At 43.4% G+C, this 13,719-nt stretch overlaps 1 protein-coding gene across 6 annotated transcripts; it reads left to right on the forward strand.

Moving 5' to 3' along the window:
- Positions 1-2,187: 2,187 nt before the first annotated feature.
- On the forward strand, positions 2,188-8,105 carry TMEM100 (transmembrane protein 100). 6 transcript variants are annotated; one of them, XM_055577572.1, is made up of 4 exons: positions 2,188-2,259; positions 2,813-2,908; positions 5,260-5,403; positions 6,892-8,105. In XM_055577572.1, the coding sequence occupies exon 4, from the start codon at positions 6,957-6,959 to the stop codon at positions 7,359-7,361; it is 405 nt and encodes a 134-aa protein (XP_055433547.1). In that variant the 5' UTR covers positions 2,188-2,259; positions 2,813-2,908; positions 5,260-5,403; positions 6,892-6,956; the 3' UTR covers positions 7,362-8,105. The 6 variants fall into 6 exon arrangements, with proteins under 6 accessions (XP_055433547.1, XP_055433550.1, XP_055433548.1 ...); XM_055577575.1 differs by lacking the exons at positions 2,188-2,259; positions 2,813-2,908 and adding an exon at positions 4,637-4,688; XM_055577573.1 differs by lacking the exons at positions 2,188-2,259; positions 2,813-2,908 and adding an exon at positions 4,704-4,859.
- The last annotated feature ends 5,614 nt before the right edge of the window (positions 8,106-13,719 follow it).

A 13,719-nucleotide genomic window follows, 5' to 3' on the forward strand; every position in this document is an offset into this window, starting at 1 on the left:
CACCAAAGAATTGATGCTTTTGAACTGTGGTGTTGGAGAAGACTCTTGAGAGTCCCTTGGACTGCAAGGAGATCCAACCAATCCATTCTAAAGGAGATCAGTCCTGAGAGTTCATTGGAAGGACTGATAATAAAGCTGAAACTCCAGTACTTTGGCCACCTCATGCGAAGAGTTGACTCATTGGAAAAGAGTTGACTGATGCTGGGAGAGATTGGAGGCAGGAGGAGAAGGACACACCAGAGGATGAGATGGCTGGATGGCATCACCAACTTGACGGACATGGGTTTGGGTGGACTCCTGGTGTCGGTGATGGACAGGGAGGCCTGGAGTGCCGTGATTCATGGGGTTGCAAAGAGTCGGACATGACTGAGCAACTGAACTGAACTGAACTGAATCTTTCATAACTCAGAACGAAATGGCTAAGAGAATGGTGACCACAGTCTGCATCTAAAACATGTGTATTTCTTTCTGTATCTGGGAGGATTTTCTGAGTTTTGGGTACCTTACTATAGTAAAATATATACTTATATCTAAGGAGATCCAACCAGTCCATCCTAAAGGAGATCAGTCCTGGGTGTTCATTGGAAGGACTGATGCTGAAGCTGAAACTCCAATACTTTGGCCACCTGATGCCAAGAGCTGACTCATTGGAAAAGACCCTGATTCTAGGAAAGATTGAGGGTGGGAGGAGAAGGGGATGATAGAGGATGAGATGGCTGGATGGCATCACTGACTCAATGGACATGGGTTTGGGTAAACTCTGGGAGTTGGTGAAGAACAGGGAGACCTGGCATGCTGTGGTTCATGGGGTCACAAAGAGTCAGACACGACTGAGTGACTGAACTGAACCAAACTGAAGGCATACCCATCATTTCACCTGTTACTATCAGATCTCTCTATTTGATTGTCTAGTCCTCAAATAGAAGTGCTTTGGGGAGGGGGTGGGGTAGCAATAGTAATATGACCTGTTATCCAAACTGAACACACAAGCACAGATCACTTTCCAAAACGTCCATGATTTTAGAGCATAAATGCAGACACACCCTTAAAAGAAGCATTGGAAAGGAGAAACTCTGGCCAGCTTCCCGAACCTCACTGGATCCAACTGGACTGGGTGATGACAGAGATCAGACGATGTGGTGATTGGACAGAGGGCCAGAAAGAACTGGCATCTTCAGGGCTGCTGAAAAAAAGTCAATTCAACCCCACCAAGCAAAGCAAACTGAAAGTAAGTATGTGAGTAATCAAGTGCACATGGGGATGCGCCTCACAAAATGAAGTCTGTGCTTTCCCAAAGGAGGAATTTCCAGGTCTTCAACAGCATATATCCAATGGCAAAATCAACACGTTACCCTTTCCAATCGAGAAACTGAACATTTGGCTTCTACTAAAGGTAAACAAGCAAAATCTCCTCTTGGTCATGCTACGCTCCATCTTCCTCTTCAACTTCTATATCCTGCTTATCTAAATAACTTTGTTTCTGGCTTGTTTCTAAGTACAATGAGATTTTTGCCCCTAATTTGGGGAAATTTTCTGCAAAATAGCAGTGTTCCTTAATTCTGCTTTTTATGATGTCTTTGGTAGAATGTTGGCTCTGTTGCCTAGAGATGTGATTTTCCTGTGCACCTCCATTTCCACGGTGCCTTCCCATCCTCTCATGAACAGCATGACAAGACCTCTCCTCTGGCTTTAGGGATAGAGTCCCCACAGGGCACCAAAGACCATTTCACCATCAGCTGATCTCTTCTTCCTTTACTTCCTTTATCACTTGCTTGTCATGGTGAGAAAAAATAATAATAATAATAAGTTTACCTCCTCACTGCCCACCTTACATACTTCCCCAACCACAGACCCTTCCAGAGGGGTAGGACAAGAATTGCAAAATTCTTTTCTTCAGGTTCATAGTCCTACAGAAGAATAGTCTCAGAGTAGGGGCTTTGGAAAAGGAAAATATTGAAAATGAAAGCCTGAATGAGGACACAAAGAAAGAAAAACAAAGGAGGGCACCCTGTCTAAACTTGGATCCCTTTTTTTAAAAAAAAATTATATGGATTCCATTTTCGTAGAGGGAAATGGAGAAGAAAATACAGCAGCACTTAAGGAATTTCCTCTCATCAGTTTTTCTCCGGTCCCTTGATTGTGTTTAAGCCTCGCTGAGTACTTTGCCTACGGTCCCTAGTGTAGTGATTTGCATCCCCGTCTCTGGGTGGCTGTAGGCCAGAGCTGGCAGCTGTCTCAGTCCAATTCTGGCTAGGAAAGGTAAGGATCTCTGGTTTTTGAAAGATCTGGAAGAGAAATGTGGAAGTCTTTGGAGGGTGAGGTGGGGTAAGAGGATGTAGATTTAATTCGTGAATTGGAAGCTTTCTGAAAAGCTTTCAAAGCTTAAAGGAATCTCCTGGAGCCTAGTGTTTAAAAAGAACCAGAAAGATTTCCTCTCCCTTCTGAGGACAGGCTTGCAGAAAAAAAGGCTAGTTGCTTTATAGATGAGATTTTGCATGGGGGGCAGGTGTTTCTTAAGGCACTCTCAGGAGGGTTTAATTTCTAATAGGCACAGAGAGGAGGGACAAAAAGTCATTCAAAGACTTTTGATCACTAGAAATTCTCTTTGAATTTTGATTTGAAGACTTAAAAGTCATTTAAAACTGCAGGTGTACTTGGGTGTAATGATAGGTATCTATTCTTCATTTTTTTTTAAGTCATTTCATCTTTTTTTCTAGATTGTTTTTGATATGGGTCATTTTAAAGTCTTTTTTGAATGTCTTAAAATATTGCTTTTATTTCATGTGTTTTTTTGTGGGTTTTTTGCCTCCAGGCATGTAGGATCTTGGCTTCCCAACCAGGGATCGAACCTCTACCCACTGCATTGGAAGGGGAAGTCTTGACCATTGGACATCCAGGGAAGCCCCAGGTATCTATTCTTGAAATACAATTTCTGCTTTATCCCAAAGCTTTCTACTTCTCTATATCAATCAGTGCAAGTCATCAGCTGTTAGAATCTGAAGATGTACATCTGTGTGTGTGGGCAGATGCAGCTCTGTGAATAAGAATTAGAATTCTGAAGCCTGAAAAGGCTGAGGAGGGCTTGAGTGTTAGGAGCAACACAGACAGACCGACCCTGCTCCCAGTTCACAGACACACTCTCTGCCCCTCATTATAAATTCAGCCAAGAGCTTACCAGTTGCCTATGGCTTCTTTATGGGAGAAATTCAAATCATGTACCTTTGACTTTGACAATGGGGAAGCATGGTCTTCAACAGGAGAGGGTGATATTCAGAGCTTCAGTGGGGTCATTGGATTATGCTGTGGGGAGGGGGAAGAGGCCCCTGCTAGAAAGTAAAGAGGAATTGCCCCCAAAGCTCACAGTTTGCAGTGGAAACATAGCTGCTCTCATATGGAGCTCCTCAAGAATCCCCAGTATCCCCATCCTCCCAGGGCATTGCTGGCCAGTGCTTAAATGCTCTGGTTCTAAATACCCCTTATCTCGAATACCAAGCAACAGCACTCCTCCTGGAAGGTGGCTGTGTCCCTTATAACCACATCTTTAAAGTCTGAGGATAGTGGTAGCTGAGGCCCTCCAGCCCAGCTCAACAGGCTGGGCTCCCTAACTCAGCAAAGCCTCTGGAGCTTTTCAGCTTTATTTCTTTTCAATGAAGAAATACTTCTCGCCCCTGTCCCTTTATGACAAAATCACCAAGGCCTTATTTCTAGACTAGGCTGGAAAGAGTGAGCTCTGGTAGAACAGAGGTGAGGTGCCTGAGAACACCCATGCCCTCCACTAGCAAATTAGAGAAATTTAACTCAAGAGAAAGGAAAACAAATCTCCTTCAAGATTTAACTTATATTTTAGTGTTACTTATATCAGTTGAAAGTAAGTTATTAAAACTTGTACAGACTAAAAATAGAAGATGGCTAACTTTTTTAAAATATACATTTATTTATTTTAATTAGAGGCTAATTACTTTACAATACTGTAGTGGTTTATGCCATACATTGACATGACTCCACCATGGGTACAGAAGTATAGGATGAGCTTATAAGAGTCACCCGGTATGATCTCATTTTTCGCTCCAAAAAATCTCATTTTTCGCTCCAAAAAACAATCTGTGGCTTTCAAATTTTAAATAGCTCATGTGTCGCTTAAAGCCCATTTGGCAACAGGGGGTGGGAAATAGACCTTTACCTTTATTGTTTGAGAATATGATATATCCAGTCATATGTATTTGAATATTGAAAATATCTTCTTCCTTAAAGTGGGTCTAGGAGCAGCTGATTAGCATCAGCCAGGATCAAGCTACAGACCTACTGAATCAGAATCTGCATTTAACAAGCCCCTTGCATGATTAGTGTGCCTGTTAAAGACTAGAGTTAAACCAAGAGTCTCTCTCTCTATGACATTTGTCAGATTGCTTAACATTTCTGAGCCTCATTATAAACTGCTTATAAACTCCTTTGTAAAGTTGTGAGCATCAGTGTTAATGCGTGCACCTTGCATGTGCCATGCCCATGGGAGATGCTCTATAAATGAGAGATGGTGATGATGACAATTTCAGTATTGCCAAGGCTACTCACTTCCTAGTAATCATGTTTAAATCAGAATGACTGGTTTTCACCCTTAACCACAAACATTTGTATCTTCCACCCTCATTCCTAAATGAATTATCATCCAATGAGGCGAACGGGGGAGGGAGGTATTACGCTTCAGATGGCCAGCACACACACACATGAAGAAATAATACTCGGGAAACCTAGGAACATAGATTTTTGTTGGCTTAGAGGCTGGATTCAGCTGCCCGATGACTTCACAGCTGTTCCCGCAGCCCTAAAAGTGTCTGTCCCTTCGGCCCCGTCCCCTCAGCTGGGTCTGCAACGCTGACTCGGGGATTTTCTTGTGAAAATGCATGCTGGGCGGGGGAAGATTTGGAGTCTGGCTGGGGAAAAAATGAGTAATGCAAAGCAGTGCGCTCAGTAAAGGCTGCAAGAGAAATAAAAGTAAAAGCTGCCTCCTGTGTCTCTGGGGACTCTAAAATGATTCTGACTTATCATGTCATTGAGCAGAGCTGGGGGAAGCCAAAACTCAGAGTCTGCTGGCAAGGAAAAGAAAGAAGAAAAAAAAAAAAAAAATGGCAGGGAGGAGCAAACCGGCGGGGGAGGAAATAAAAAGAGAGAGGGAAAGACAAGCGTCATTTAGGAAGGGGTAGAGTGAGAGAAAGAGCTCAGGATCTAAAACCCACAGCATTTTATATCTTTTCTCCTCCCCAGAGATCCCTGTCCCGTCACTTTCCTGACAGAGGTGCTGTGACAGGCTGCCTTCTCAGAAGTCCAAGAAGAAGCTCAGACTGCTGTTCCTTCCCTCTCAAGTCCAGGGGTCTCCCTGGTAATGGATTGCTTCTCTCTGAGGTACATGTAAGTATAAACCTTTGGGGGACACAGCCTCATTTTTAAGTTAGCTGAAGTTTCAGCTTTGGGTTGAAGTTTTTTTTTTTTCCTTTCAGACAGAATCTCAAATATGCTTTTTTTGATCTAGCCAGTCATTAAGGTATCTTGAATAGCAGTGATTAATTTTGGTGACTGAAAGTCTCATGCAAATAGACAGCTCTAACTTTTAGTTCATTGGACAAGGAGTGATATTTTGACCTCCCAGGGCAAGGAAGAACCCGTGAGGTCTGACTTTGGGGTTGAATTAGTTTTCAGTGAGTATTTAACAGGATCAAAGTTGTCATCTCACTGAAATCATCTCCGCTATCTTCCTTTAAGTGCTTTCATTTAAAGCATAACTGTAACTGTTCAACCATTTAGCTGCTAGATCACTTCTCAAGGGTGAAAGAGAATGACTTGCCATGCCTTAACAAGACAGGAGTGTCCACTGTTTTCTCAGCGATGGAATTACAACTAGAGATTTTTGATGGAGAGTTTCAGATTTCCTTCTGAAATGTTCAGGTTCAAAATATTTACAAAGATGAGTCGCATGACATTTTTGTACACTGGAGCATGGGGTAAAAGTGAGCTTGTAAATCTTTATTGAAAATCTAGTATGCTCATTCTTTTAAAACAAGAGGTACATATAATGTCAAAATTCCATGTTGAATTTAATGGAAAATTTGTAAATTAACTGCTAATTACTCTAATAGTTGACCTCTTCAATATAAAAAAGCACAAAATTATTTCCAATAAAATTGTTGAATTGCTTTTCTTATTTTTCTCTTTTCAAATGCATCAAAGGATATTGCCACATTTTAGATCACAAATCCTAGCCTTATTATCACTGAATTTTTGCCAAACTTCACTCCCACCATGGACCCAGGATGCCTGCTTCATTGCATTTAATAGTTACAACAATGAAGACTTGTTGACCATCAGTTGATGTAGAAAAATATCACTTAAATGCTGGCTGCCGGTCTTGACATTGCTTTGGTGCACAGTGAATGGGCCATAGTTTGGAAAGAATGCATGTTATGCCCGGAAATACTGGCAGCGTCTAGGTTGCTGTGAGTGTGGAACGGACTGTGCGAAATGTTGTTTCTAGCACGCTCTCCTCTTGAATGAGGTTGTTTTGGGATTAAGATTAAGGATTCTCTGTGTTTAGAGGAAAGAAAGCAATAGACAAAGGAGAAATGCTTGTAAAACATTTGTAGGCTGCCGGAGAGCATTAAGCTCTGTAAAGCACTTCCTGCTTCTATACCTTCCCTTTCTTTATGGTTCTGTGCTTTATCTTGCTTTCTGCCCAATGCAAAGAGAATGCCAAAGTTGGGGGAAAAAATACATTAAAGTTGATTTTCACAGGCATCCATGTCTCCTAGAAAAGAAAAGAACATACTGGGGTTTCCCCAGGCCTTTGCTGCTACTTATGGGACTCACTCTAATGCATTCAGCTGACATCTCCTGTCTTCACAGTTTTTGCCCTGAGGAGACCACCCAGATCTAGTCTGTGAACTCAGCTAGGAGACACCACTGTAACAATGACAGACGAGCCCATAAAGGAGATCCTGGGAACCCCAAAGTCTCCCAAGCCGGTGGCAATGGAAAAGAATGCCAATGGCGAAGTGGTGGTTACCTTGGTGCCCCTGGTCAGTGAGATTCAGCTGGCGGCCGCCACCGGGGGCGCTGAGCTCTCCTGCTACCGCTGCGTCATCCCCTTCGCCGTGGTGGTCCTCATCACCGGGACCGTGGTCACTGCCGTGGCGTACAGCTTCAACTCCCATGGCTCCATCATCTCCATCTTGGGCCTGGTCCTTCTGTCCCTGGGACTTTTCCTGTTAGCGTCCAGCTCCCTGTGCTGGAAGGTGAGGCAGAGGAGCAAGAAAGCCAAGAGGCGGGAGAGCCAGACAACTCTGGTGGTGAATCAGAGAGGCTGGTTTGCTTAGGACTGAATGAGACCAGTTGGGACGCGTGACCCGAAGGACCTGCTGTCACTTCATCAGCCAGGGCACCCAGGACGGCTGTGGGGAGCACGCACTTGGCCTGGACCAGAGGCACGGGTCGGCCTGACGGCGGAAGGTGCGCAGGGCTCTCGTCTGTGAGCAATGACTCCTTTCTTCTTCAACGACAAACTTAACTCCAAGGGCTATTCTAAGACTGAAAATCCTCTGTATTAAATATTTTAGGAGTCATGAGAGGTTCGTGGCATTAGACATTTTGTTGGAAAGTAGGCCAGAAAAGCTGAGTTCTGGCACACCAGTGACCTGCCTCCCAAGGAGATAACCCACACTATTAAGATGTTATATCCCAAGAATGTTCTGCTGAGAGTCTGATCTGCTTTGGACTTTGCATTCACCCGTGAAATTCTATGATATTTCTTTTTCCCGAAAAGTTGATTCTCTGGCATCTGTTTATTTTTCATGTTCAGTAAAGCATCACTGGTGGTACTTTTCTTGAGGAATAAACTAATATTTTTTTTTATGTTTTAACATTGGACAGTTCTTACATGATTGTAATGATGTGTCAGATCATTAAAAAAGGTAAAATGTGTAGCTACTAGATCACATGGGGGGATAAATTAATATTAAAATAATCCTATACAGCACTTTTGATGATTTTTATATTTCATGTAAAAATTTAAGTTTCATGTACAGTTCATTCAAAATAATAAATACTCATTGCTGCTGAAACTTCTTACTTCTTTGACTGTACCAGGTCCCAGCTGCAGCATGCGGGGATCTTTGACTTTGATTGCTGCATACGGGTTCTTTTTAGTTGCAGCAATCAGGATCTAGTTCCCCAACCAGGGATCGAACCCAGGCCCCCTGCATTGGGATCTTGGAGTCCTAGCCACAGGACCCCCAGGGAAGTCCCTGCTAAAACTTCTCAAATGCTTACTTCTATTGTAGTTATGTTACTGTGGTTACAAATTGCCCTTCTTCCCTTGCCTCGGCAACATCTCAATTGTATTCCTCTCAAATGTTGCTTCTTCCTAATTTAACGCAAAGATTTCTATTTTTGTCACACCATTTTTTATAACTTTTGAAAAATATTAAGAATTATGTCCTTTTAAAAGATTTCTATGTCATTACAATTAGGAAATCAAAGCCGGGGGTCAAAAATTGTATAATATGTTGTTAAATATGTATTACATATATATTAGTTGCTCAGTTGTGTTTGATTCTTTGCGACCCCATGGACTGTAGCTCACCAGGCTCCTCTGTCCATGAAATTCTCCAGACAAGAACACTGGAGTGGGTAGCCATTCCCTTCTCCAGGGGATCTTCTCAATCCAGGGATCGAATCCAGGTCTCCTGCCCTGCATACAGCTTCTTTACCATCTGAGTTACCAGGGAGTCCTACATATTTATTGAATCTGTGGTTAAGTATTTGCGTACCATATTTTTGAGCACCAGCTATATGCCAGGCATTGTGTAGCTTCTCAGACTGCTCAGCTGAGTTAGTTATAATGCAACACAAATAGGGTTACTGCTTGAATTCTGTGGATAATGAACAGCTAGGACTCTACACCATAACTCTAGCCAGAAATATCCCTGGTTCGTGTCATTTAAACTACGTTAAACTAGAGTGGAAAGATGGACACAAAGCCTTTCCTAAACCTTGGAAAAACAAAGGAAGCCTAGCATAGCACTTTTGATGGAAAGCGTCCTATCAAGGACCTTAATTAAATATTTGGGCCCTCTGGCACTGAGTGCGCCCTACAGCTCAGATGGTTGTGTTAAGGGGCAACACCTGGATGGCCTAGTTTCTCCTGGCCTTGAAGGTCAGGTGGCAGAAGTTTGGAGTTCAGTACAGTGGAGTACACTACAATTATCTTAAACACAGGCAGGTCCCCCCTCCTCTGGACCAAATGAACGTATATGGCATTGTGTTTATGACAGTGGAAGGAATATTGTGTTTTGATGTGCTTCTTTTTTCTTTTTGGCCCAAAGATATCCCAAAAAATCCCCTCTGCTCGATGAAGAAATTTCTCAGGCTAGTGTTCAAGGTTCTGCTGTGTCTGATCCAAACAGATGTATCCAGCTTTCACTCTCAACCTGAAAACTCATATGAGGTAGCCAGACCACCCGACTCCCTATCCTTGAATCAGGCTTCAAGTTTCCTGCCTCCATGTACGTTCAAACTTCTGTTTTCCCTCCTGCATAATGCCATCCTTTCCCTCTCCAATTCAAACATACCCAAACCCTGATTCTCATTAGAGCCCCAACTTAAGTGCAGCCTCTTCCTGCTGCTGCTGCTGCTGCTAAGTTGCTTCAGTCGTGTCTGACTCTGTGTGACCCCATAGATGGCAGCCCACCAGGCTCCCCCATCCTTGGGATTCTCCAGGCAAGAACACTGGAGTGGGGTGCCATTGTCCCCTCCGGCAGCCTCTTCCTAGAGGTTCCCATTTATCTGAAAGGAATTGCTTCTTCAAGAGTCTCTACCTATACAGTCTCTGATGGCAACTTTCATTTTCTACCACAATAATGCCATAAATGTAGGATCCTCTTCCAAAGCTTCTTAGAAGTACATAATGTGTCATATGTGTTTAACCCCCCGTGTGGTGCCTAATAAAATGTCCTTCCCAGATTAGGTACTCAACAGCAAGTGTTTGCTAAATGAACTAAAGAATAAAAATCCGAGAGCGTTGAGCGGTTTATCCAGAATTAGAGTTCATTTGTTTTCATCTCTTAAAAGCAAATTCTTTAGTTCTCACCTCTCCCAGAATAAGTCATCCTCCTTACCCTGCCCTACTGGATGAGCCTGGTCCAGTTGAGTATTTACTACCTTTGTGCTTCTCCAGCTACACCTGCCCTTCCAAATGCTTAAAAAGTAAGCTTGTGAATTATTTCAGGCCACCAGGGGGCCTCATGCTGCTACCCGAGAGTCCCCAAAGAAACCCCATGGAATGACTTAAATTGTAAAGACTGATATAGGATCATACTGGAAATAGTGATATCTCTCCTAGATGTGAGACGTTGGAGAAGATTTTCCCCTGAACCCACCCCTGCCTTCCTCCCCAAGTCACTTTGCAATGGCTAATTCTGGGTTCTTCTAGTAAGTACAGGAAGGTCTTGCCCTGTTGAGGGAGGCTTCAGTCACATTTAAAAGGTCTACACACTTGCAAGACTGTAAGGCACATCCAAGTCCTGTGTACTGTGGCTTCCAACTCCCGTGAGGAGGATAAACCCAGACTTGAATCATGGTATCACAAGCATCTCATAACGTATGTCTGTAATGGCGAAGGTTTGTCTTTACAAATGGTTTGATTATCTAGTGATAAGCACATGTTAAATGCATGCATAAGCATGATTCAGGCATATATGTATTGAAGAGATAAACTGGCCCCATCCTGGAGCATCAGAAACCAACTGTATCACCTAGCAGAACATTTCCTAGACCTCACACATACCAGAATGCACAGGAACAACCTTTAACCCCATTGTGGGCAGCAAGTCTCTGCTCAGATGAGAACCACAGTGACCAGAGAAACTCTGCTTGCCCCACCTCACTATCTTAACTGATCTAGGGAATCTCGCCTAAAGATGGCAGGGTCAGGGGGGTCATACAGATGGCTAAGGCCACATAAGCCCGGGAGAGCCAGATCACAAGTTCCCAGACCTACCTCTCTGTTCCACCACCACCCTAAGAGACAGACAGACACACAGACAGAGATAGAGACCAGGGTTTGCCCTGTATTATGGTTCTGAACTTGGAAGTTCTGGTTATGAATCCCAGCTCTCCTGTAAAACTAGTTTGATCTTGAGAGGTTAAGCCTTATCTTTAAAATAAGGTTAATTTTAAAGAAATGATTTAAGTTTTGTCAACTATAATGTACTACCCTCTTGAAATAAAGTGTTATTTATCTCTCTAATGTTAACCTCAGCTTCTTTCTCTATTTATTGCCTCAACATGCCATGAAGAATCAAGCAAACCCCTGTTTTGGTTAAATGACTTTAATGAGTCACTTTGTTTAACCTTGACATTATCCACAAAAGCTTTCTAGAACCAAAATAATCTGGGGAAAACCCCTGTTCCAAAGGGAAAACCCCATTCCATGACAGAAATCTAAAGAAAAGGAAAAAAAGTAAATTCCTTGTTCCTGATCTTTGGGCCTCAAGGGCATTAAAGTGACTTAAGCTCATCTAAGGAATTTTCAAAGGTACTTTGTTTGCGCTTGACTTTCACATTACTCTTTGACCCCGTATGTGATGGGCCTCAACTGTACCTGACATTACTCAGTATTCTCTGCCACACTTTGAGGCTAGAAGTGCACATCCACCCTGCTCTCAGATAAGCAAACTACAGTTCCCAGAGGGTAAGTAGCTTATCCAAGTTTTCATGGCTGGTGGGCTTTGAGTCATACTAATTTTCTGACCAGAGATTATAATTACCCCAGGTTTATACTTAGCTGTGGCTGATATCATTTCCAGAATGATAGGAAAAGGAGTCCAAAAAGGTGTTCTAACACCTATTTTCAGAAAACTTTCAAGAATAATATGCATAGAGAAAAGTAGAATTTCACACACACCGATACACACACATACAGAACCTGTAGCATTGGATGAATAAACTGAATACTGCAGGTCTCTCAAAACTCTCCTTGAGCCCATCCTGTCATTATCTCTCCAGGAGGAACCATCATCCTCACCTCTGACACACGAGTAGCTCTGCCTAATCTTTCAGTTCAGTTCAGTTCAGTCGCTCAGTTGTGTCCGACCCTCTGCGACCCCCTAACTGCAGCACTCCAGGCCTCCCTGTCCATCACCAACTCCCGGAGTTCACTCAGACTCACGTCCATTGAGTCGGTGATGCCATCCAGCCATCTCGTCCTCTGTCATCCCCTTCTCCTCCTGCCCCCAATCCCTCCCAGCATCAGACTCTTTTCCAATGAGTCAACTCTTTGCATGAGGTGGCCAAAGTACTGGAGTTTCAGCTTTAGCATCATTCCTTCCAAAGAAATCCCATGGCTGATCTCCTTCAGAATGGACTGGTTGGATCTCCTTGCAGTCCAAGGGACTCTCAAGAGTCTTCTCCAACACCACAGTTCAAAAGCATCAATTCTTCAGCACTCAGCCTTCTTCACAGTCCAACTCTCACATCCATACATTACGTAAGTGGAAACATAGGATGTATTCCCTGTGCCTGGCTTCCTCAGTGAAATATCATGTTTGTGAAGTACATCCATACTGCTGTGTGTCATCCCAAAGGGCTTGGTCTCATCGCTGTGTAGTATTCATTGTATGAATACACCATCTTTTAACCTTTCTATTGTGAAAGGCATTCAGATAGTTTCTAGTTTCATCTATATCACCACATGAGAAATAGATAGCCAGTGTATCGATGTAGGATGCAGGGAACACAAAGCCAGCGCTCTATGATGACCTAGAGGGGCGGGGTGGGAGGGAAGAGGAAGGGGAACTCAAGAGGGAGGGCACCTGTGTTTGCCTGAGGCTGCTTCTTGCTGCTGTATGGCAAAAGCCATCACAGCATTGTGAAATAGGTATCCTCTAATTTAAAAAAATAATAAAAGAAAATAGTACCTGTGATAGCCAGGCTCCTGAGTGGCCTACCTCCTGTATTCACACGTCTCCTGCATTGTCTCAGGATCTGTGTAACCAACAGAACGTGGCAGAAGTGATGGTGTGTCACGTCCAAGATAACCATTTTGGAAGACGCGGAGGCTTCGCCTTGGTGCCTCTCTTTCCCTCCTTTCTTTGGGGAAAGCCATCTGCCACGTTGGGAGGACACTCAGGTCACCATGGAGAGGCTGTGCGGGGAGACACTGAGCCTCTGGCCAGCGGCTGGACAGGAGCTCTGAGACCTGCCAGCCACTGCTCAAGTCACCGTGGAGGTGGATCTGTGGTCCCAGCTGACAGTTTGACCAAACCCTCCTGAGAGACCCTCAGCCAGGGTTGCCTTATGTGATTATGTGACTTAATTGGTCCTCAGCACTCTTGTCTCCTAGGCCTTTTCCTCCACCGGTAAACAAAACAAAAGAAAGATGAATTTCACTTATTGCAAGAAGGAAATTGTACTGACAAACACCATGGACCCCAGGCACTGCACATACTGTGCCTAGGGGTGAATTGACCCTTCATCCAGCTCAGTCATTCGCAGATTTCCGAGCCACAGAAACTGTGAGATAATAAATGTTTGTTGTTACAAGTTGCTAAGTTTTAGAGTAATTTCTTATTCAAGAAGAGATAACTAACATTGTGCTATTGTGAAATTTCTTCTACAGGATTTTTTGCTTACATACATACACAACGCCTAGGGTGAGAAATACCAGCAGTGGGATCC

The sequence above is a fragment of the Bubalus kerabau genome, chromosome 4 (genome assembly GCF_029407905.1).
Source record: "Bubalus kerabau isolate K-KA32 ecotype Philippines breed swamp buffalo chromosome 4, PCC_UOA_SB_1v2, whole genome shotgun sequence".
In the NCBI taxonomy this organism is placed as follows: Eukaryota; Metazoa; Chordata; class Mammalia; order Artiodactyla; family Bovidae; genus Bubalus; species Bubalus kerabau.

What these genes read in the sequence shown, in the direction of transcription:
- TMEM100 (XM_055577572.1), top strand. Translation starts at nt 6,957, where the DNA reads ATGACAGACGAGCCCATAAAGGAGATCCTGGGAACCCCAAAGTCTCCC.